Below are 25,078 nucleotides of genomic sequence, written 5' to 3' on the forward strand. Positions count from 1 at the left end.
GTACTACACTTCATGTAGTCTGCTAACAACTAAGCCTCCGTATTTTAAACAACAGTTGCAATCAATAAAGAGTTATCAGTTCTACAGCACCCGTGATGTACATTTATCAAAAGTTGTTACACAGTTAACTAACTGAAATTTGAAGCTTAAATGCGACTTTCAAATAAATATACCCACATAACTTAAGGCTGACTTTACTGCTTTAAAACAAAAATGTAATGCCGGATAATTAACGCTCTGAATATATTTGTAATAAGAATAAATTTTGCAAATTTACCCGTAGAGGGCAGTAATTACTGCAGATCTATGACTTTCATGCGAACATCTCAAGCACTAAGTACAGATACAAAAAATTCACTTCCTAATGAGATTAATGCTGTATACTGGTCCAAATCCACTAATAATATTCCGCTAACAACCGAGTGGATATGAAGACAGCATCCCAAGGTTCTCTCAGACTGATCGTGTAGAAAACGGGTCCAGAGGATGCCTATTGTTGTCAAAACTTGGATTGTTGAAATTTACGGGCTCACTAAAATGCTCTTTGTCAAACTCATTTTGTCTAATACCGTCCTCTCGTTTCTGCAAGCTTTCAGCTTTCCTTCGTCTGCAACATAATGCACAGACATAATTTATTTATTTGTTTATTTATTTAGTTCATTGTTATTAAAAGTCGAGGTCATGGAGTTTTCATTTATACAACGGAGGTTATAGATTTATAACTAACCGCCTGAGTCAGCATGGGTTCGCCATGTAGAAAGACATGAAGTGTAACCATAAGTTAGCCATAAGTTTTACGAGGACAGGCCATTTAAACGTAATAAGAGTAATCATATTAAAACAGAATGGTAAAAGTTCTGGAAGCAAATGAACCATAATTCATACTAACGGGAATCAACGATGACGAGATGCCTGTTGACAAAATATATAAGACCCAGGCAGGCTTAATTATGTGTTTCCATTCACATATAATTCACAATTGAAATAACACTCCATTTGCTTTCAAACAACAGCATCCAAAATGCTATTTGGTTTCCTTGAATTGTTTTTCTAGAATGTATGGAAAATTTTGCCTCCTGCGTTCAACCTAGGTGAAATATTCTTAAGTCGGTTAACACTGAAACAAACAGCGTGAGCAAGAAACAGATTCTTCATTAAAACTCTGTTAGCAACGTCACTTGAAGACTTTAACACTTTCTGTATGCGTACCTTCTTTTAATGTAGATATGTGCTACTGCAGAGCATAGGACCACAAAACCAGCTATTCCGACCACAACACCGACGATAATTTTCCAATTATCCTGAAAAAGGGAGGACAGTTAGGTGCATGTCAGTAAATGTGACGTGAGCAGTTAGCTAAAGCAAAATTATCACACACGGTTTATAAAATGTTCTCAGTGGAATTTATACTGGTACAAGTTGAACAATAAACGACTAAGATCAATTAAATGTGTAAAATGACTTTCGATTTTCTCAACGAAATTTATAACCACTGAAAATATGAATTTAACAGAAAAACTCACTTTTATCTGTAAATTTAATTTATAAGCAATTGTCACGCCTAGAAGTAATTTACTAACTATGGTCAATTTAACAGTAGATGAGTCAATTTCAAACTCTTTCGTCACTAAAGGTACAAAGGCCCTACTTTACCATGTGACTTGTCAGAAATGTTAGGCAACTACTCTTTCTTACATTTACTATCACAATGGCGTCTGAAAAAGTTTCGCAAAGTTACACAGAGTGGACAAACAAGGGAGAAAACAAGGGAGGAGCTCATCGTTTGTGAACTTAGAAATTTACTGAAGAAAAGAGCTATCATGTGTGCCTCCGGTCAGGTGATGGGTAATTTTAATCATCAATAAAACTTGCCTCTTATAAACATTTTGACAAATCATATGATACAGCAGAGCTCCCCTACTGAAATTAATTCATTACAGTTTTATTTGGTGCCATCGCTTACGTTGCTACCAGTTGTTTCCTTCTTGGTTTTGTCTGGAACATTCAATCCGTGTTTCTTCAGAGAGTTTTCCGTTTGTTCCTCCGTAGGAGACACCAGATCCTCCACCGGATGCCCACCGTTGTGACTCACGGTGTACTCCACATCAGTCACCATGTTCCTGGTTGGAAAAGAGATGCAAATACAATCTTACATAAAGCAATGTTAGGCTGATACAACTCGGCAAACGAAAGAGGCATCAAACATGCAAAGCAGCAAAAACTATAAGAATGGCAAGCTCTAAAACCAAAATACTTGCCTATGTTTGAATGAAACTTACCCATTTTCATCTTTCTTCGCCTTTGTGTTTGTTATCTGAACATCCAGGTCATCTTTCTTGAGGCCTGGAAATATGTGATACGTCATCGATAAATGAGTACTGAATAATTATAAACTACAGATAGTATGAAGTAGAGTTAGCATAATTGGAATGTTGTTAAAAGCAAATATATCCTAGAATTCACACGACCATAAACTACCTATCGTCAAACCCCAAGCATACATATATACATACACACAAAATTTCATGGTAGCTTGTTCTCCGGACGTAGGTCGCAAGAACTGCTATTAACCTGCAGATGTCCGTGGAGTTCCCACGGGCTCTGCCTGATTTCGTCCAACAATAATGCTGGCCGCCGTCGTATAAGTGAAATATTATTGAGCACCACGTAAAAACACCAATCAAATAGATATATAAATAAATACCTACTTTGATTTATGTCACCCTACATAAAACCACTAGTATGGATAATAAAAGCAAAAGGGTCAACATGAACTTTTCATAATAATGCCGAACTGACTTGTAAGACACATTTTGAAATACATGATATAGTTCACAATAAATTAAATGTAAATGAAGTCAAATAAAAAAGTAATTACCAATTATTTACTTATAATTATACTCAAACTCAATAACTGTCTAGAAATGTGAAGACGTCAAAAATTATAATCTGAAAACTGAAATCTGAAAAAAAAATTCATTATCGCTCTAAATCGATGGTTTAGAAACCAACCATGTGGTAGGTACCAAGGACGGAAAAAGACAGCTAAATATTCCTACATGTATAATATTATCTATTGACAAAAAATTGGAGATATTCTGTATAAATTACCACAGCTATAAAATTTCAATGTATTAGTAATCAGTTCCATAAACAGTTTAACAACAACATTGGGACATCTGGTGAAGGAAACGATGTTCGGACGAGTTATAGTGGTAATTTAATCAGTTAAAGACTGTATTGAAACTCACTGACAAGTTTGAATGAATACTCCGAAATTCACCTCAACCAAATTCCAGTGCTTGTCATGTAAAATATCTGCGCCGTACCGGTGTGTTCTAAGGATTATCACGATATGTCACCCTTATTTATTCCTTATTCATTCACTTTTATACCATGGTGTTTTTGATAAACGTCCCCATGAATCAACTGGAATATCCCTTACTCTTGTACTACACAGTATATTTACCTGGATTGGCTGCCACGAAAGCGTCCTTCAGTGCTTCCTCAAGGGCCCCCTTGTCCTTGTCAGATAGGTTACCGGCCACCGTCAGGTTGTGAGATAAGCTTGGGGTACAGTTACACAGCCCGGCCCCAGTCTGGTTTTTCAGGTGTGAGTCTATGGTCTCTGGGGCCGGGGCCTCCACAAACAGGCCCTGAGGTTCCTCCCCGTTCACCGACACTGTGTACAGGACGGCAGTCACATAGCTACTGCTCAAAAAGGAAATGCATACAATGCGTCTTAGTGAAGGATCCTTTCCATCCTGAAAGTAATTCGAGTCCAATCTGGGAAGTCTGTTGTTCACTTGCGATGGCGTTTAGTGTTCAAATGATAACTTGTTACTCAGGTATTGCGAGTGAACAATTTTTAAATCAGGTTGGACAGGAGTTGTTATTGTGCGGGAAAAGCTAGCAGCTGTCGCATATTGCTCAATAATATGTTTTCAGCTATGTTTTGTGGTTGAGTCTAATTGTGGCGGTACTGAGACTACCAAACATATGTGAAAAAATGCTCCAACATACATAACCCCAGGGAAATCCCGATCCCATTTGAAATGGCTTATGGTAAGTCAAGCGCTGCTATTCACACCGCCGTTGCTTTTGCTATATTTATGCAGTAAGTGTTATTCCCTTTCTCAGTCTGATCAGACCCCTTTCTAAGTTCACTGCATAACATGACATATGCTTTAAGTTTAATTGATATCAAGCAATTTTCGCAGAAATGCCTCTTGACGAAAACTTGCAGGCTTATTGATCCTCTCACAAATGGTGCCAGCTCGGAAACAACAACACATTTACAGATTGGGAAAGACAAATTATTTCGAACGCAACACATATTTAAATATTAAAATAACATAAAATGGTACAAGCAAAATTTTAAACTTACCCATCTTTATCGACTAGTTTTAGAGAATTAGTTGCTGCTCGCTTTTGGCGTTTTGATTCAGGCTTAATGGCTACACCAAGATCGGTCTTGTTGAGGTCTACAAAGAATCAGCAAAAATAATACTTGATTTACCATACTTTCGGCTTAGTGATTGATGATTTTTTTCAGTTTGCAAATTTAAAGGCCAAGAAAACCTTAAAATGTTTAAAATCATGTTCAAATCATGTAAATCATGCTTTTAAAACATCGGATTTTACAGCGGTTTGTTGGGACTCGGTGGCCATCAATAATATCACATCCAGTCGTTTTGAAATAGTTCGTTTCAAGGTGCATGCGGCAAATGTATTCCTACGTCTCTTTGCATATAGTGTGTAACATAGTTTGTATGCAGAAATCTAGTTCCATCAAACACGTGACGTCATTGGTCACAACAGATGTTTCAAATGTATTTTACTAGGTTAAACCATTATAAAATATAACTACAATCTTTTTCGTGGAGAGTGGTTCATAGTCATTTCTGTGCCTTAAAAAAATATAAAAATGATTTCGATGTGATTATACAGATGCGGAGAATTACCGGAGACAAATAAAACACAAGTTACCAGGGTTGTGTTGAAGCCAGCTTAATACAACAGCCTGGTGTAGTTTATCCTCTGTAAGTTCCGATCTTTTTCCTTTGACATACATTCTTCGTAGCTTCCTTGACGTGCCCCTGGACATTTGCAATGTCTTTAGCTGAAGTAAAAATCTCAGGTGGGCTGCAGTGAGCTCAGCAGAGTTGTCGTTCTTTGCAATAGCACTGTCCATGCTAACGGTATAGTCAACTCTAACCAGGCCAACCCTTCAAAGATTAAACCAGACTATAAATATCATTTATGAAGTGTGTGGTATAACCCTACCAAGGTTTGATCTCTAGTCTCCCATGTTCGAGGCGTGCGTTCTAACCACTGGGCCACCGAAGCGGTCATTAGCAGGATGACTGTGTAGTATCAACATATACACCAAAAATAATGAAATTCACTGTCAAATGAAAGTTTATAAACAAGCGATGACACTAGTCATAAACATTAGTTGCATGGGAGAATTTTGTCGCCATTATTAGATGGAAGAGACCCGAGCGTATAGGAGCAACGTGGTGGATTCAGTGAAATGATTATTAGATATATCTTTGTAAGTTGATCGGTACATTGCCGTTTGTGTTTACGTTAATTTTCTTTTCTCAGTTTTCATTAGTTTGAATAGAGACAGTCTACTGTTGATAAATAACTATTACATTCATCTGGGTGTAGATTTAGTGCAGTCTTACCAGTCTTCGTCCACATAACTTCTGTCCTCTGTTGCATTTATAACCACTGATCCTGAAACAGAAGAAACAATGTGACCCAATGTGAAAAACATTACATTTAAGTGTTATATATGCGTTACCCCCAATTGCACTATGTTTCAACCCTGTTACAGTTACAAAATCGATGCTATTAGTTGCTAAATCGCTGAGACAACCCAATGTTATCAGAAAGTCATCACATTTCAGATCTAAACTTTTCTGCTTATATACGCTGACCTCAGATTTCAACCCATAAAGTCAAAATTTAAAAATCAATTATAAACCCATAGTTCACGATGTAAAATGCTAACACATACGTCTTTATACGTAAGACACGAATCCCTGGTTTCACCTCACAGAATTACAGAGATAACCAGACAAGTTTTTGAAATTTTGACATTTTATATTATTATATTGCTTTAATAATTTTCAATACTTTACTTTAAGATACATGAAACATTTGGTTATTAATTCTCAATATGCAGTTTAGAATGTGTCCTAACATATAACACAGCACAAATAGCTTCTTCGCTTTCGTCTTGGGACGTAAAAATGGATTCAAACTACAGTTTTCTTCAGGCCCTAGCGGTTGATGGAGAAATGAAGAAGTCAGCAATCATGATTGGTTGTATCTATCAAACAGCTCTAGGGGAAGTGGGAAGGGGTGTGTTAAGCTGATCCAGCTTTCCCAGTAAGTTTAACGATGACGTCATTTCAGAAAATTTCTGGCCAATGATGGAAACTATGTGTGGGTATTAATTTTTTGGTATCACTTATCTTCATTTTCTGTATAACTACAACTTTCGTTTTCGAGTTCCTTTTCATGTATCCTTCCTTAAATCTAAACTGGCTTTGTTGGATCTGTCCCAGATTGTCCTTACCATTAAGAACCGACATCCAGGCTAAGCTCAGTATTGGCTTGACCACGTCCAGAGTGGCATTCGCAGAAGAGACAATGTACAATGTGTCAACTGGGATAGCGGATGCTGTCCACATTTCAAACCTTCTGTCAGACTGGGTGAGATATTGTTGAAGTACTTCTTGACTTGGTTGTACATCCCTCCAACTCTGCAGCTCCTCATTGTCCATGCTAACGGTATATGAAATCCGCGTGAGACGGACACTGTACAAAAATATAAATAACACCTGAAGATACTATAACGGACAATGAGTACCGAGAATTAACTGATTTACTGGGGCTTAACATGAATGTAATGAAGAGTATTTAACTTCCATGACGGGGTCCCAATCACAGAGGAGGTCAGGAGAATCTTTGATTGAGCCAGTAGTTTTTATCCCCACCGACTGATTGACAAACATCTTGTGTGAAGAGAATCAATAATGAAACATACTGCACTACCATGCCAATTTCTAAAACAGAAGGAAAGTAACTCCGAATACTGAAGACATAGTTATCAATCTATATTTCGGCTATTATGTTTGTGGTTACATCAGGAAATATAGGCTGTTATCTATGACTTCAGTATTCGGGGTTACTTAGCTATTATTTCATGCAAACTTTATCTGTTGAGCCGCTTCAATCAAGTCGAAGCATGAACTTGTTATGACAGCCAAAAGATATCAAAAGTTTCTGGCCGTTGTTACGAGTTCTTAAAAGTTTTGTTGTTTTGAGTAAGCAGAGTATGATACTGCAACATAGATCAACATCATAAGTAAATCTCCATTAAAATATCAAATCATAGAAAATAGAGCCCTTGAGCTAGGCGCTAAACATACCCATTGTCCGTGACATACGCCTGGCCGTGCACGATTGATACCGATGTAACACACGATGAGCATGATGCTGAAAAAGGTGATAAACACCAGTGTGTTTAATATACACATAAAAACAGCTATTTTAAATAGTGAACATTAGTTAAAAGACTACATTCTTAAAAAAACCTGCAGAACAAAAACTACATAAGAACAAAACAGGCGGAATTTCATAAAAGCTGCAACACCGCTCCTATAGGACTGCTTGTGGTATTGCACTAAGGCTCCTCAATAAATGAATCGCCGGCGTTAAAAAGATAGAAGGCCCAATCTGAAAAGATAAAAAAGTTAACCTGACCACCGAACTGACCGATATACAGAACCGGAGACTTGAAGATCTGCTTCATGGTCGAAGGTAAAATGTTTCTATTGTTGTATTATCTTTAAATGCTTTTAAACATTGTTTTGTATAAAAGAAAATTCTTCAAATTTAACTGATAGTTCTTACTAAAATCAATATTATTTAGATTACGACAAAGCCCTGGTTATGTGTGCGTGATGGGGAAGTGGAGTTGGAATCACTTTGTCGTTTGAAGTCCTTTCAACCACACCACAAAGAGAAAAAAATGAGGAAATTTTTAAATTAATTTTTCAAGTGCCCTGTGTTTTTATTCTAAGATAACACACGAATCAATGTGTTTGCTGCCTCAATAACTGCGACGTTAGGTCAGAAATGTCTCTATTGGTGGTCGTACATGTTCTGTTGTCCACGAACGCTCTGGCTATCGCGGCCTCAATCATCGTCTTGTCGGTTTTCCTCAGTTCCATGGTCACAGTCAGAGAGTAGATGACTTCCAGTCTGTAGACATCTCCAAGGTACATCCGCCACTGTTGTTGTGGTGACTGCGCAGTGATAAGAGAGCCTAAACTATTGGTGATCAGCCCAGGATCCAGGATGGTGTCATTCCCGCGAACTGTGTACAAGACTTTCGTCACAGGTACTCTGGAAATATAAGAGGCAACAACTATTAGTTTCAGTGCTAATAGTTAAAATTACAAATTAGAAATACAAGGTGCTTTACTGGCCATTACTGTTGGAACACAATGGACATGCTGGGATGGTTCATATGTCATTGTTATAGGTACAGTTTAGAAATACTGGGATGGTCCATGTGTCATTGTTATAGAAATACTGGGATCGTTCATCTGTAATTGTTATAGAAATACTGGGATGGTTCATGTGTCATTGTTACAGAAGTACTGGAATGGTGCATCTGTCATTGTTATAGGTACAGTTTAGAAATACTGGGATGGTCCATTTGTCAATGTTATAGAAATACTGGGATCGTTCATCTGTCAATGTTATAGAAATACTGGGATCGTTCATCTGTCAATGTTATAGAAATACTGGGATCGTTCATCTGTGATTGTTATAGGTACAGTTTAGAAGCACTGGGAGGATTCATATGTGATTGTTATAGAAATACTGGGGCGGTTCACTTGTCATGGTGATAGAAATACTGGGATGGTTCATCTGTCATTGTTATAGGTACGTTTTGAAAACAGCAGAGTGGTTCAGCCGCCAGTTTTAGATACACTGTAAAAAAAATCCACTGTGTAAATACACACCCGATGCCCATCAAATATTTTAATAATAGCAAAATCCAATTCAACCTTAATAGCCGGTGTTGAAGTTAAAATACAGAAAAAAAGTATTCTTTACCAACCTTAATAGCTTCTAGGTAGAAACAGGTGGCCATGGAAATAAGTCAAATTTTGTCTTTTGGAAGTACTCTTTATTGACATTGATAAAAAAGATAATAAGTCTTTCATTCTTTGCTCACTAATCTTTGGACTTAATGAAGTCCAGCTGTGAATAAACATGATGCTTACCCGAATGATCCAGAGTATCTTTCCATTTTCAAAATATCCACGCTCACGTCAACTGTAAGTCAACAGCAAAACAAAAAAAGAAAAAAACGTTTTTTACTTCTTATTTATTTATTTGATTGGTATTTTACGCCACACTCAAGAATATCTCCCTTATAAGGCGGCCATCATTATAGCGGGAGGAAACCGGAGTTGTTGCAGATTAACAACAGACCATAATTGTATTAGTATCAGTGGAGATATTGTTTTTTTTCTATCAAATGTATAGGTAACGGTAATCATCAGCTGTAGTACTCAACAATATCAATGTTATATTGATTTAATGTAATGTTTAAACTTTTATTTTACGTCTAGTTAAGGGATATACTTTCTTTTATCTGACAGAGTGACATTTTCCCTATACCAAAACTAGGTCGAGAAGGCATTTTTGACAACTCATAGTTGTATAGCATGCTCCAGACCAACACTTTCACAAGGTTTCTGCATGTGATGTTTTATTCCGTAATAAATTATATTCCGTAATAATTATTTATGGTAATATATTTTCGATCATCAAATTTTGTGTGATTAACAAGGACATCGCTTAAACGCTAACATGCACCATCTTATACATTCACAAAACACTTACCAAAATGTGCCATTGTGTAAATTTCGGAGAGACTTTTGCTGATTTCGATAGAGTCCAGGTAGATGGGAAGTCCTCTCAAATCCACCGAGAAGAGGAAACTATATTCATGTATGAGGGAAATGTCGCCAGTATAGGCCTGGGCACCGAGGGTAGAGTTTACATCACGGGCGATGTCCTGGGCCGAGGGAGCGGGGATCGTTAGCGGGTCTCTGGGTCTCTCCCCGAGGGTCATGAAGTAGGTCACCTGGGTCAAGGTCATCCTGAATCAGCAAATCAATGGGAGTTATTTACATCGTGGCACTGTAGCAGTCTATGTATGGTTATTGCTGACATGAATGACCAATAACAGGGTCTTGACGTGAAATTTTGTTCTTTTAAATTTGGACCTTCTCGGCTTTTTGCGCACACTGATGACATGGAAATAACGCTCAGAATTCCGTTTTTATAAATCTACGAAATTCGTTAAATGGTATAAAAAAATCTTCTGATGTTTCGCCAAAATCGTGTGGTATGCATCATTTAGACATTTGTTTCCGGGGTACCTGCTTAACTCAAAGCGCATTTAGGGCTGCATTAATCCAACCCTCGCAAGTTTGTCTTCAGTTTTCTCTTCAGTTTGGTCACGAGGTTTGTCAGATACATTGTACCTGGCTAAAGGCCTTCATTTACTTCGGCCACTCCAACTATCTTCACCCATAAACCTGACAGCCATTTGTAAAAGTTAAAAATCCTGGAGTGCTAATGAGTGCTAACCAATCAGATAAATGAATCAATATTTAAGACAAATCATGTCTTGGGTCCTCAGCCCAGGAAGTGTATTTTCTGCGACCCGTCCATTGTCTTATCACGGTAGCTTTGTCTCACCCATTCACAGCAACAGCTTCCTTTCGATCAGTCACCTCTGGCTTGAACAGTTCTTCCGGCCCTGTCAGCATACAAAGTCATCTTGTGTATCTCGTGTACGAGATATATCACCATGATTATAAAGAATACATCATTTCACCGAGAAATACTATCTTTATATCTGCAATATATGCAGCTGACATCAACAATGTTCACGAGGCGTCAGCTGTCGTCTGCTCATTGGTGTGATTCCAAGCAAATAAATTTCAAATCGTGTGCAACGTTCAAACAATGTCCCAGGTTGCATGGACCTCCGATCGGCTCGTTTTGGAATTTTGTTTGTTTGTGAATATACAGTCTCATCAGGATATTTAACATCAAAACATCAGCCCGTAATTTTGTTCTGCCAAATATTACTCCCAAACCAACGTTAGAACAGGTTCCGTTTAGACATCTTATGCAGTTGCCGTAGCAGTGTGTCATGACATTCGAGTCACACCTGTTCCTTACCTTTTAATCTGACGATTTATCGTAAGCACAACGCCGGTCGGTTACTTCCAAGGCCACGTGGCCCCGAATGCTTTGGTAATGCTCAAGGTGACTGGTTGTACAGCCAGCCTAGATATTTTTGACATCGGCAGGTAGCTGCATCAAGTTTTCCCATTGAGCGTGCTCTGACGTTGGTTTAGGGCCATTTCTGGTAAATGTTTTGCCAAGCCTAACGTTTAAGCAAGCTCAGGCTGGATAAACATCGGACCTTTACAGTGTAGTCAAAGATACCACTACAACAATATCGCAACATCGCGCCTTATGGCTGTGTCAAAACTCACAATAAAGACCTAATCAAGACAGCATCTGAAACACGGTTAAGCGATACATACTGCCTGTTCGCAAAATATGTGCCCAGTTAAATTAACCCATAAACCAGACTGCCATCGTATACGTGAAACATTCTCGAGTATCACGTCAAACATTGATAAAAAATATGCATAAATCAACCTCAAGGAGTTCAAACCCATTCCAAATTATCTCCATCTTTACAACCAAAGGCACAATCCTCTGCATTTCTGCAGAAATCTCTTAATAGGAAAGAATCGTTTAAGAAGATTTCCTGATCCGGATCACAGCCAAAATTTAAAGGAAAAGGATCATAAACCAAATATATGTATGCATCGGTGAAAGTATTCCATATGAAGTTTTAAAAAGCATGCCTCGTAAGCATTCTAGATTAAAAGTTGATTTATAGGGTTAGGAAAGTATGTTACAGCAAAATGGCTGATTAGCTTGTTTCCATATCTCTTCAGAAAAAAATCAGGTTAAATAATTTGTTGTATTTTCTTTTAATAGATTGCTCCGTAGCCCAGAGCCAATATGTGCACAATATTTTTCCCAAATCCATATCCCCCCAACAACTAACTGTTTCTGGAAATTTACCGACATACACACAAACAGACAAACTTACAGACGAAAAAGCCCCCAACAATGACATAACCTCTTCCGGCGGAGGTACCATTTACCTGCTGTATGGCTGTACTTGCCGATCCATGCCACGAGAAGGGCAGTGGTTAGCTCACGCAACAGGAGCCGTCCAGGCCGTCCCCGGAAGTACACGCTATACTGTAAACTGTAATCCCTGTAAGAGGATTGGACGACTGTGTCCAGTACACGGTACATCGATGTTGATTCGAATGTGGTGTCCAAAGCTTCTTGAACCTCCCTCATGTCCAGCTGTGTGAATTCCGCTGAGTTCACGACCTCTCCATTTACCCGTACAAAGCATACGTGACGCCACACTGAGACTCTGGAAGCATACAGAGAAACATTCAAATTTAATGCGCAGATCTTGAGTCTCGGAGCGGATGACGCGTAATTTTCTTTTTTTTAGCCTCACATGTCTACAACATTGGTTTTCTGTTATCCTGATTCACATGCTGGCTTTAAAATTCTGTCTCTCTGTGACTCTCAGACATTTAGGAAGAGGTAGCATGTTCGAATCCAGTTCTTAATTGCAGCCCTAGGTGCGGCTGGAAGTCGGTTTGTTGGTACTTAACGAAGGCCAGTGATTTACTCCGGGCTTTTCGATATCCTCTCCCCATTTACCTTCCATTATATAAGTGGGAAATTTTAAAGTATTAATACATGGAGAATTTCCCGTACTGATCTATATCTCAAGAGACATTCACTTATCTCACAGACAAAAATGGTGCACTGTCCTTATTATGTTACTTAATGCAATGCTTTATCGAGATGAAAAATTTGATTGAAGTAAACTGTCAAGAGGTTGAACAGCTGATGTGTGACTGGATGCCATTTGTCGCACCAGCTGTCGTCTCTAAGTGTCACGAACCCTGTCTTTAAACATCGTTTTATATTTTTTTTATTTGCCAGTGTCTGACCTACATTTTTCCCACTGTGTATGTTATAGCCTGCACTGTAATTCACTCGAGCGTTCTCGAGTCTTCGGTGTTTAGTGAGTTTAGTGTCATTGTACATAGGTTATACCTTCTGGAAATATGCATCCTTTTTGTAAACATGATTACCATCAAACCATCCAGAATTTTCTTTTATGCTCATAAATATGAGCGACGGAGTTTACTCAAGTCCACTTGTGAGCAGCCATTTACTCATGTCCATTTGACGGCAGTCATATTTACTCTCACTCAATGTGAAAAATTTGGCTGAATTTGGAGATATCGGCTTTCACGCTATTTGACATTTGTACAACATTTTCTGTATAGAGCACTTTCTGAGCTTGTGTTTCGACACTTGATATATTTTGGAGCCTGTATCGCTCATTGTCTCTTGTGCAACATCCCAGTTTATCCTGAAAATGACTTCGTGTATGTATTTCCGAGGAGTGAGATATGCATCGACAGCTCGGCATCATGGACGCTACTGTCAACCCATCCACCCTGAAAAGTTACACCTTCTTAAGCGGTTGGGGAATAAACCATCGTCAGCCACTACAGCTTGTCACTTGTTTGCCAGTTTTTTTTTCATCTTTACTCTCCGATAGTGGTAACCTTATGCTTTGATTTAGATGACCTCATGCCCCCTCCCCCTACTCCCACTCGTACTGAAGGCCAGTTGTCTCCCACCAATATTGTCTGCATATCTGTTCGTCACACGTTAGAATGTTCGTCAATAACTTGCCAAAGGTCAGGGGTTTACATCGGGCATTCCAGTTTCCTCCACCCATAATAATTACCACCACCATGTAAGTTGTTGATGTGAATGGTGTTGCAGAACATTAAGCTAAATAAATTCCAAATCAGAGATTGCTACTAAAAGTCCCACTGCACCTCGTAACCTGCCAAAAGTGTTGGCATTAACTTACTGTTAACATTAACTTACCGATCACCTGCCTTGCCATAATCCTGAGACACAAATGACATTCAGTTCCTTAACTTCCTTCATCGTTCGACTGCCTTAGCTAAACTTTTGTGAAACGATTTTCATACCGTCATGTAAGAGTAACATGTCTGACACGTCATATGGTACAGTGAGACATTTTTACGTGTAGGAATCAAAGAGTTCACACTCGAAACTCCCCAGTTCATGTACGGCAAGTTTAGTCAAGATCAGACGTCACTATCATGAAATTATTCTCTTTGTAACAAAAATGAAGAGTGCAATGGTGTAAAATGCACCCCTTGAAGCTATCCACATTTACATATATGTGTCATATGATAGAATAAAGACTTACTTGTGTTCATCTAGGAAACGCTCGTACCCTTGAAATTCTATGTCAGTATCTGTTGAAGCAATGCCTGCAATGTGAAGTTATAGCCTATATACATACATTCGTTAACCAAAACTTAATGTAGGACATTCGTGTTGCAAATGTCGGTATTATCACTCTCTCATCCCCATGATGTCAGAAATCCGGATGTCAGAAATACCATCCCCAACATTTTCCAAAAACAAAAGAAGGAAAACTTAAGAAAACTCTGAAAGAAATGACAGGATGTCAGGTTGCTTAGTTTGGCTTTGTATAGATTGATTTATGGACAATTAGTGGGCACTGTTAGTACTACTGGTACATCCGCGTGCCAACAGTCACCGCCCTCATCCACTCGCCTTGTGCCCTGCAGCACGGTGTTCAGACCCTGTAGCCAGGGGCGAATGGGCGAGGCCGGTCGCCGTTCGCGCGCGGATATACCAATAGTGCAAGCAATGCCAATAAAAATAGTTAATTATTATTAAGAAAGTGAACATATAGTCAGTCACTTAAGCTGAATTAATTAATAAAGTAGTATTCGAGAAATGTTTTAAAATATTAAAAAAATTCTACACCGCTTATCAACAAAATAAATAGCAAACAATCGTCACCTAGCTACTTTGATGATGCCATTTTACCATGTTATAGCTATCTAGAGTGACATTACAAAACCTAGGAGCTCTTCTCTACCATCATTATTAAACAATGTGACAATCAAAAATTTCAAACAAAAACGCATGGTATCCAATCAAAGAGTATCAGTTCTGTTCCATATTCTCGCATTGTGGCGAGAAGGTCCTAATCGTCTAATTGAAGTAATGCACACTTCAGTGTTAGGCCTCTGTGCTGGTCTCCTCAAAGCCTACCACCAGTGTTACTTACCATGAGTCTTCGTCCAAACAGCCTTCAAAGTGCCGAGAAACATGTCTTGAAAGGTAAGCATGATCCTTTTATCCAGGAAGATGCTCAAAGCATAGGACACTCGTCGTTCGTTCGTCACTTTCACCAGTTTATAAGACTGGCCGAATAGACTGGAGATTTTAAGGTGTTGTTGGAAGGTCTCGACATCTGGACCTCGAGTGGTATCACTTCGCACAATGTCAGATTCATACGTGACAGAGTAGGAGAGTTTCCACACATAGCGCCTAAGACACGAAAAGAGGATTTCATACTGTTAAGGAGTAATGTGTTATGACAAAAGAGACATATCTCTCTGGTATTAAGCTAGAACAATTGGAGCGAACATATTAAGGAATCTACTTTCTTAAAGGCTTATAAAAACTCACACCAAAATCAGATTCTGCGAGATTCGTCGGCACTGGGAGCTTCCATAAAGGCACACTTATTACTGGTAAATAATTATTGAATTTCATAAATTCGTAGGAAACTTTGACCCGGATAATCCGGAAAGGAACTCAAGCACCAGTAATCAGTAACTAAAATTATGAAACCAAACGAACCATAAAACGTTTCAGAGTAACATGGATGGGGTCTTTAGGAGGAAGTTCATCCTATGTGTAGTGATGATGCCCCGGTAAAACATAGTCTTGCAGAAAGAACAGCCAGATATTGAAGTAGAAAATGTCTAGTAATGCCACGATTTTGTGCCAGATGAAATTATTTCACCAGGGCTTTCCGTCAGATTTCTGATAAATTAAAAACAGCAATTTCCTGGGAAATTTGAAATCCATAACATCTGAACGAAACAGACGTACCCCTGGACAAAAACCTCATGCAACAGTGATTATATGATTATTGTAGTTTGGAGACAATAGTAATTACCTGGCTGAATAAATCTTCTCCTGTCCAATAATTTCAACTTCGACAGACTTATTTGTCACATCTGAAATGAAAAAAAAAAAAAGAAAAAAAAGCTGCAATTAATCAAGTTTCAAGATCAAGTTCGAAAGTGCTGGTATGCAAAAGCTTTTCAATGCTGAATTTGATTGTTAGTTGCATAACAACATGATTTTAACCAAACCAATGACTTGGGTGATAGAATTACGGGGAGGTTGAGATCGTTTTTACACGTGTACACATCTTGTACTGTTTGTACTTGTGACCTAATGACCCAATGATGGCTCTGTTTTCGCTTTTTGAGGCTTACTCTCCAGCCCGTTGTTCTGTCAAATGTCGACCATTCGTTTAAGAAACCATTGCTTTAAAGCCATATACGAAAAAAAAAGAAACAGCAGACAGCAGGCTACGCTATAATCACACAGTGTGCAAGAGAATCACATCATAACGCATACAACACCGCTAATTTGCAATGGCAGCAAAATCCTGCGTAAGGTTTACGTTGCCTTTCACGCAGGACCCTCGTCAAGTCAACAGTGCCTGTCAAAAGATGAGATGTCAAACATTTCACCGACCAATCTACCAATGAAGAGACATACCAAGCAACTTTTCTGTTGCAACTAAATCACTTGATATCAAAGGATACTCTCAGAATTATTACCTTATGATTGTTTACCGCGATTTGTTTAACGAAATCAAAGACTTACTCTTCCAAGCCGACACAATCCCTGATGCAATGCTGTCGTAAGATTCCACGGCTATTTTCTGTTCACAGTGAACCGCAAACAGGTGTCTGTAGATTGTGTAGGACAAGGTGTCCCCTGTGTACAAGGAGTCCACATACTTCTCCCTGGTGTCGTTACGCGTGACATTCAAACTTTCGTATAGTGACGAGTTGGTGATGTCTGTCTCCACAACTGCACTGGTTACCTTCCCTTTGTACTTCACCAAATACAGAACTCTCCACAAGGACAAGCTGTCCAAATGAAGTTAAGGGAATTTTAGATTACTGCAAGGTGTTCACAGTTACACAGCCAATATCCAGATGACCATTACAGATGATTGAGTGTATAGATAATGTTGTTTGGATTCGTGATAAACTGCCAAAAGATGATATTAATATAAGATTAGAGAATATTAATCTTATAAGCATAGAGTGAAAGAAGTTTGACGTCTCTCATTCGTATGCCTATTTCTGTTTATGACATTTGTGACTTTAGCCATTAAATATTTTGTTTGCAACACCAATATTATATTGGTATCTCCATCAAAATATACCTTTTATGATTTTCTACAGCTGTCAATTCCTCTTGGGAAGTTATGGTGACAGAGACGTCACTCCTTGACACTGAAATAAAGAACATTGGAGCTTATTTTCTGTTTATTGTTAGACAGGACTATCAATCCTTGATCTTACTTAAAACAACTTTACTGACTCACAAAATACTACCCGGATGTACGTTAGTTAACAGTTAAACGGAGGAAAGGCTTATTTAGTCATTTGACACTCGAAAACCACCATCAACTGAAGGCCATTGACGATGCTAAGTTTGGTTAAATAATTAATTCTGTACCGTTCTTCGACAACATCCATGCTTCTTCTAACTGTGACTGAATGATCATTCTGTCTGCCTGAAGCAAAGGTTGTGTCAGTGTTAGCTGGAAGTGCTGTTCATATGCTACAAGTGTAGTAACATCGGTCACTACGCTATAGCGGGCTGTTCTCAGGTCAGTCTGGAGTTTCGCCTGGATGTCAGTGGTGTTTAGCTGTGGAAGACGAGTCGATGACTGTATGGTTCCATTGCTTTTCAGTATGTACACCAACTTGGCCACATCACCACTGCAGGGGAGGAAAAGTTTTGAAGAAGAATTACAGCATGCAAAATTCGACATGTCTTTAAACTGAATTTACATGTATTACATCATCACCCGAAAAGCGTAACACAAAAAGAAAAAGGTTGGGGGATTGTATGGAATACAAAAACAAAACATTGTTTTACTTCTAGAATATATGCTCACAACAAATCGGGTCCAGAAAAGATTTGTATCATTCTCCGTTTTTTTTAAGGCAAGATCGGTGTTAAGTTAGTTGAGCATTAATATGTCTGGTCGTTTCTCAGTTTACGTCTAGATCTCTTCACAGATCATAGATTACTGTGATATTGTACCTTACGAACCCGTTTAATTCAATATTATTCTGAAATATCAGACTAGTTTAAAGATTTATATAAGGAAATTTATGAATGAATAGTAAACATGTCTTTCATGTAAGTATGAGAAATGTGGGTTTATACAGATATGGAATATTTTAATGTGCTTTATCTGTTGGTATCCCCTAATGTGTACTGTGTATTGGTACACCTTGAAGAGTTTATATGATACAGCATATGACATTCCGATCAGCAAAAGCTCACCCTTTAACACTGATGAAATCCTCTTGGCGTATTATCTCAACATCTAAGACAAAGTCTTTGTAAAATTCTGAAAAGTCAAAACATATGCTCATATACATGTCAAAACATATATCAGCTGTATTTTATAACTAACGAAAACGTTTTATTTTTAGTCTTACTAAACGCTATATTCAAGAGTTGTTCACCTATCACACGGCAGCCATAATATTACAGATGGCGGAAACCGGAGTGCAGAGATCACACGAACGACTTTTGGTAACAAACAGAAAGGGCTGTTTGCCCCTCGAGTTTTGATATACCAATATTATGGTCATGTACATGGCGAATACATTCATTATATGTTGTGAATTTCGTCATTATCTTAATTTAGCAATTCATATCCTAGTTCCTCAAGGATATTCCACTATGTATTTGTATTTGAAACTGTTTTCAAATAACGGAAACAGCATATCAATTTTATTCACACCTATGAATAGAACACTCCAAATTTCTGTTTTTCTGGTGCAAAGACAGAATGGCCTTTGTCGAACAACTATCCAATTTGCACAGCTTAATAAAGTAGAAACTAAATTGGCACCCAAGTTTTTCTTTTATTTTTTATTAGTTGTAGACGAACTTTGCCTTGTATGAACATTTTTGTCTGAACTTTTTTCTATTCAGATTTTAACAATTGCATTTTTCGGATATACTTCAAAATATTCTCACAGAGTAGTGCACCGTCGAAATTATTTAGGAAGTCACTTCTTAGTCAGGTTATTCTATGACAAAATCAGAACTATTCAGGAAGATCTTGATCCAACAACATATCGCTAAATGCAACAACATTGCAATGGAAGATCTTTACCTTGATATACTAATTCCCATGTAGCTACGAGAACACGGCGAATGCGTACAATGTCCTCGGTGTAAACATGTATATTCAGGAACACTGGAATCATGACATCATAGCGATGGAGAACTACTGATCTGTCCACACTGATGACGTCATACGATCCCCTAGCTCCTGTGACATTCATCTCAGCTAGTTTCGCTACAACTTTTGTGGCATTTATTGGGCTACAAACTGAGCTGTCCAAGTACGTAGTGTCGTTCCTTATGAACACTACCAACTTCCAGAGAGATTTCCTGAAAAAAAATGACAGCGCCATTTTGTAAAAAATTATCAGTTTTTGTGTATGGTTAGCACTTTCTTTATCAGCAACCGTGGACGAAGAAGGTAGAATGGTTTTGCAAAAATGAAACCAAGTTTCAAGAAACATCACACGGACATGCATGTACCCCTCATCCAATCACAACATTTGTGCAACGGCCACGTGGAACAAAGTTACACGAAAATGACGTCCAACCCATAATGCACGTAGGCAAACCTGATGGGTAACTCGTGAAACTGCTTCCCGTCTGTATCAAAGCCGTGATTTCATTTGTTCTTTCCTTTATTACATCACAATTACCGGTGTATCTGTGCTCACAGAACATATATGAAGTACACACGCAATGCAAAGTCACAGAAGAAAACGATGCCTTCTACTCTCATTTGGACCTTCTTTGTAGATCGTCCTCGAGTCTCCCCTTGGGGTAAATGACGTATACAACAAGAACATATATCACAGCACATCGTGTGTTGTTTTCGGTGACATCACTCTGGTAATATGGAGAAATATATATACATACCCATGCTTGTCAACAAATTCCTCTTGATTTGTTATTGTCACACTGTGTTCCTCTGCAAATATAATTGTTATCAATAATTTGCATTATACATTCAACTAAAGCAGCAGTGAGAGTGTCTCTTATCACATTTAAGTCATATCTAATGAGGCATTTTCAGGATACTTAGTTTTCACGAGATTATTTGTTAGATTGATAGTTCGTCAACGTAATACGGAGGAATTTTTCACTGAGGCCTGAAGATGTTATGTTGATTATGATTCCTGTTAAAAAGGCCATGAAAATAAAGGCATTTTTTTCTAAACACACACCTATATAAATAGACGATGACCATACGGCTTCGACTGCTTCCTCAAAGTGTATGAAATCAGTGACTTTGACCTCTCGTGACACGTAAAGTGGAAAGTGCCACCTGTACTCCACCAGCACGTCTGACGTCACTTCCTCCGCTTGATAGACGTCACCAGAGATTGACGTCATAGCACTAAATATCTGTTGCAGCATAGTATCATTGATAACATGGATGGTCTCGCGGTCAACTAACGTCTGGTCAACCAAAATGACATATTCTAGGCGCCAAACTGTAATCCTGTTTAGTATAGAAAATATTTAGCAAATATACATCTTGGTAAAGTACACTTCTCACAATGTACCAAATAATGCACAGTATTAAGATCTATTCTTCAATATATCGGCTATCTGCGGAGTCGAAAATGGGAGACCTATTCAAGCGCAATGGCGACTCAAGTCCAAGCAGAAGTGACAGGTGTTCTCTTATAATCGGCTACGTAAGTACTATGCCACCAATTTGCTAACAAATCGTAGCTGGCTTCCTCTGGCTGAGAAAGTCTGCCAGCAACCTGATGACGACAGCGTGATTCCCCCGAGCTCTAGCGGGTTTCTTTTCACCATAATATTCTTGAGCACAGCGTAAAACACCAGTCAAATAAATAACTAGGAAATAATTGTAAACAAATATGTCAGTGAATACATACCATAGTTGCACATGTATTATGTGTTTACCTACATGTACGTTCCATTTATGCAGATGTGCTTACCATTTCTCATCTTTCAATACAAGGTACGATTGTTGCCTACTGAAATTGACATCCAAACAGCCACACGTGAACCACTCTGAAAAATGTTAATAATTACAAGGATTATGTAAACTACACGCAAAGAGAACAGCGTCCATTGGAAAAAACCTGACTGAATGTACAGAGCTGCCTAATAGTCGCAGCTAAAAACTACTAAGTTTCCTGATGTAGCTCTTTGATGACATATTAGATGACGAACACATAGCGTGTCAGTTTTGTTCCCATAGAACTAACAATGTAATTGTAAAAAATGTTCTCCATGTACTTCGTTGAACTACGCTATCTCACAAAGGCTACATTTTTATACAGTAAATCTGAACGAAAGTTGGTCAACACAGTTTCTTGGCAAAACGTAAGCCGACGTCACGCACCCGTTCTCATCTGGGTCGGTTATTACTCTTGAAAAAGTCTTTGTGTTTGGGTTTTTTTTTACTGTACCTTCATAAACTGACTGCCAATAGGACTTGATAGCAGACGACACTGTGTTGATGTCAAATAACCCCACTTCCGTTCTCAGGAAGATGGCTTGTGTAAACATGGACCTGATCACGGATTGTTCCTCCACCGTTACGGTCTGGTAAGACTGGCCCGTTGGTCGAAGGATAGTCGAGACATGCTGAGTTAGTAGGGTCTGGTTGATATCTACGGATGTCAAGGATTCCACCAGGGTTTTGTTCACGTGTAGGTAATACACAAGCTTCCAATACGAAACGCTATGGTAAGTAAATAACGGAAAATACAGTAGATTTTTGATGCAACGTTTAAAGTTAGTAGAAAAGAATAAACCATGTGCATGTAATAGCAATGCATTTTTTGAAAGGAATAATCCGCAGGTAAATTTGTTACGACATTTTGCTTTACAAATATCAATGTAATGTTGAGGTAAGAAGTCATATTCTGTGCATGAAGGAAAAACTTTGATGATAAACGCCATAAAGGGGGTGCAGGAATAAGCCGATGTAGTTTCAGAAGCATACATGGACAAGGTATCAAAACAAATGGTTTCCAAAGAGTAGTGATAATGAATTAAAGCAAACTGGAGTGAGTAGATTTCTCCAATTAAGTATCATTTTAGTCCATTGCGTAACATAATACACGTATTTTAGTTTCCTTCAAGAGGTTAAGACACAGTAGACCTACCCTTTGGCGTCCACCACTTCTTCCTGGTTGACAATGTCCACACGCACACAACTGCAGTTCTTGTAATCTGGTGAAAGTCACACCATGTAAACACGATGAATTATGCTTAGAAAAAGAAGCCTGATTTTTTTTTGGATTTATATGGGTGGTGTTTAATGTCTTCCTCAAGAATTGTTCGTTTACGTCACTGTGGTCAGGTTAATGACTTTCCTGAGTAAACCACAATCACAATTCGCTAAAGTCCCTGAGAAACCTATTGACTAAGCCGCGGCCCGACTGCCAATTTATAACATCTTATGCCAACGGATTTTAATCTAGAGACAGTTGTGCATAAACTTCACAAATATATGGTGCGAGAACATTTCAACATTATAGAATTGAAATACAACACCGAACAACTCTTCACTAAAATTGTCCATCATCTAATCCAAACGGAAACCTTTGCAACTGTTCACTATTCTTGCAAACAATATTTGATAAAGTAAGGATCCAACATATTTGTATGTGTCTGACTAAAGATGCAAAAGTAACAAATATGAAATTAAACTATGTCTCGTATCCAACATTCCACTTTACCTTCTTTTGTTTCCTCCCACACCTGAACTAATGCGGTTTCGAACCGTGAATACTGTTGTACGGATACTCGTGACGTCATATACACCGAAAAGTGATATCGATACTGAAGTAACGAGGTCCCGCTCACTACGGTGAAGAGCTGACCACGCGGGCCTCGTAGTGCGTCCAGTTTAATGCTGAGGTCAGTATAGTTCAGGACAGGCAGCGCAGATGCCGGTAAGTAATGGTTATCTTGTTTCGCGAAGCAAACCACTTTCCAGACGGTTCGGCTTGAACAGAAATTACGAGCATCCAAAATAACAAAGTTTTTTTCTAAAAATTCGTTTAACTTGTGCCAAATGCACATTTATATCCAGACAGGCATACTCTCAAAGAAAATAATGGTTTACATAAAGCAATTGCCTACTGTGTCTTTTACAATCAACTGACGATTTAGCTGGTGAATGGAAAATACCACTACCTTAAAGAGGACAGACCTGTACACAAGCCATTATGGCTGGTCTAGAACCTTTGTACCACTACCTTAAAGAGGACAGACCTGTAAACAAGCCATTATGGCTGGTCTAGACCCTTTGCTATCAAAGGAATACAAACCTATAGTTCCTCTTGTCAGCTTAACTTAATAAGTGTTAATCCGAGAATCGAGAAAAAACTAAAATTACTATTTTTGTGTATATGTCACAGGCTTTAGGGGGTGGTGAATTCAAATACACAATTATCTCTCGTCTGTTACAATGACATGATTAAGGCATATAAAGCATGTATGTTGTTAATTTCAAAATACTTACCCGGTCGCATCCAGATATTCTTCCTGTCGTTCTATTGACACTGTGATGTTTGCTTCCATGGCTAATTCAAGAAACAGTGAATGTCATAAACACTTGATGGACAAAGTAACGATACAAATCAGAAATGTGTTCAATACGAGTGTTCAACTTAACAGCAACGGCTTAAAAAATGACAATCCAAGTGTTTTCAAGCTATAAACACTGTCAATAAAATCTCCCTAATTTATCAGATGAATGTTTTAAAAAAACTAAAGCTTCAAATAAAGGCAAAAGTCATATTTGGATTTCAAGTGCTAAATATACACATCCGATACCGGTAGAAAACAGGTCGGTTTCCACCGAAGGCGATTACACCAAAATGTGTTAAGTACACATTTATTGCTTAGGTCATTTAGTTGAAGTCCCCCATGCCCCGTATGGTTTTGAAGCACTTACATCAGGAAAATACTTGTCTGTCAGCATCAACTACAAACCCATATATTAAAGACAGCGGGAAAGTTGACATTTTACAGTAGCAAGCATACATACTAAAGCATTGTTGTGACAACAACACTAGCAGGTTTCATAATCATTACATAAGTCGAAAACATCTGTTTGTTACCATGATGACAATAATAGCCAGTCAGTATATCTGCACCACAGGCGAACTGCAGAAAAACTACTAGCAGGCTAGTTGCACGCTATTATGGTGTCGCTAGGTGCCAGTCTACAGCTACGTGTAGTCTATTATATTACTGTTTTTCAGTTCACCAAAACTGACCGAGATCTTACCTGATTGCTTTCCTGCTATCATCTGTGTTAGCTCTGTTTGGACCAAGGCGATGTTCTCTGCGTCTAACTTATTGGTCAGATGAAAAGCAAAACTGTAGCCATATCGCGTGTATGATAACTGCGTAATACTATCCATGGTGTAAAACTGGTACTGCTTTCTCGGACCTTCAAGGGCAAGGTGAGCTTTCAGAAATCTCTCTGACAGATTGTCCACCATAGTTGCGTCTACAGTCGTTCCGTTCACTTTTAAGGTGTAAACCATTTTCCAGAAGGATTGCCTTAATAGAGAAAAAAGCAAAGTTCCATGTTATAATATGTATA

At 38.4% G+C, this 25,078-nt stretch overlaps 1 protein-coding gene across 1 annotated transcript; it reads right to left on the reverse strand.

The window, feature by feature from the left end:
• LOC135471336 (uncharacterized) lies at positions 1-25,030 on the reverse strand. The gene is made up of 31 exons (XM_064750527.1): positions 24,758-25,030; positions 23,987-24,047; positions 23,199-23,467; positions 22,623-22,689; positions 21,921-22,195; positions 21,444-21,519; positions 20,697-20,974; positions 20,389-20,440; positions 19,562-19,842; positions 18,718-18,784; positions 17,878-18,143; positions 17,582-17,651; positions 17,011-17,279; positions 16,289-16,349; positions 15,389-15,651; positions 14,492-14,555; positions 12,303-12,586; positions 10,807-10,867; positions 9,943-10,202; positions 9,318-9,369; positions 8,180-8,427; positions 7,449-7,515; positions 6,593-6,834; positions 5,694-5,745; positions 4,990-5,228; positions 4,388-4,484; positions 3,470-3,711; positions 2,280-2,343; positions 1,964-2,120; positions 1,210-1,301; positions 1-607 (listed from the first exon to the last, which is right to left on the reverse strand). The coding sequence occupies exons 1-31, from the start codon at positions 25,017-25,019 to the stop codon at positions 454-456; spliced, it is 4,992 nt and encodes a 1,663-aa protein (XP_064606597.1). The 5' UTR covers positions 25,020-25,030; the 3' UTR covers positions 1-453.
• Positions 25,031-25,078: the final 48 nt, after the last annotated feature.

The sequence above is a fragment of the Liolophura sinensis genome, chromosome 7, assembly GCF_032854445.1.
Source record: "Liolophura sinensis isolate JHLJ2023 chromosome 7, CUHK_Ljap_v2, whole genome shotgun sequence".
NCBI lineage: Eukaryota > Metazoa > Mollusca > Polyplacophora > Chitonida > Chitonidae > Liolophura > Liolophura sinensis.

Coding starts and splice junctions, on each gene's coding strand:
- LOC135471336 (XM_064750527.1), bottom strand. CDS start 25,019: ATGGTTTACACCTTAAAAGTGAACGGAACGACTGTAGACGCAACTATG. Junction 18,144..18,717: donor GATTTCATCAGTGTTAAAGG/GTGAGCTTTTGC, acceptor CCTCCCCTGCAG/TGGTGATGTGGCCAAGTTGG. Junction 9,370..9,942: donor TTACACAATGGCACATTTTG/GTAAGTGTTTTG, acceptor GTTGACTTACAG/TTGACGTGAGCGTGGATATT.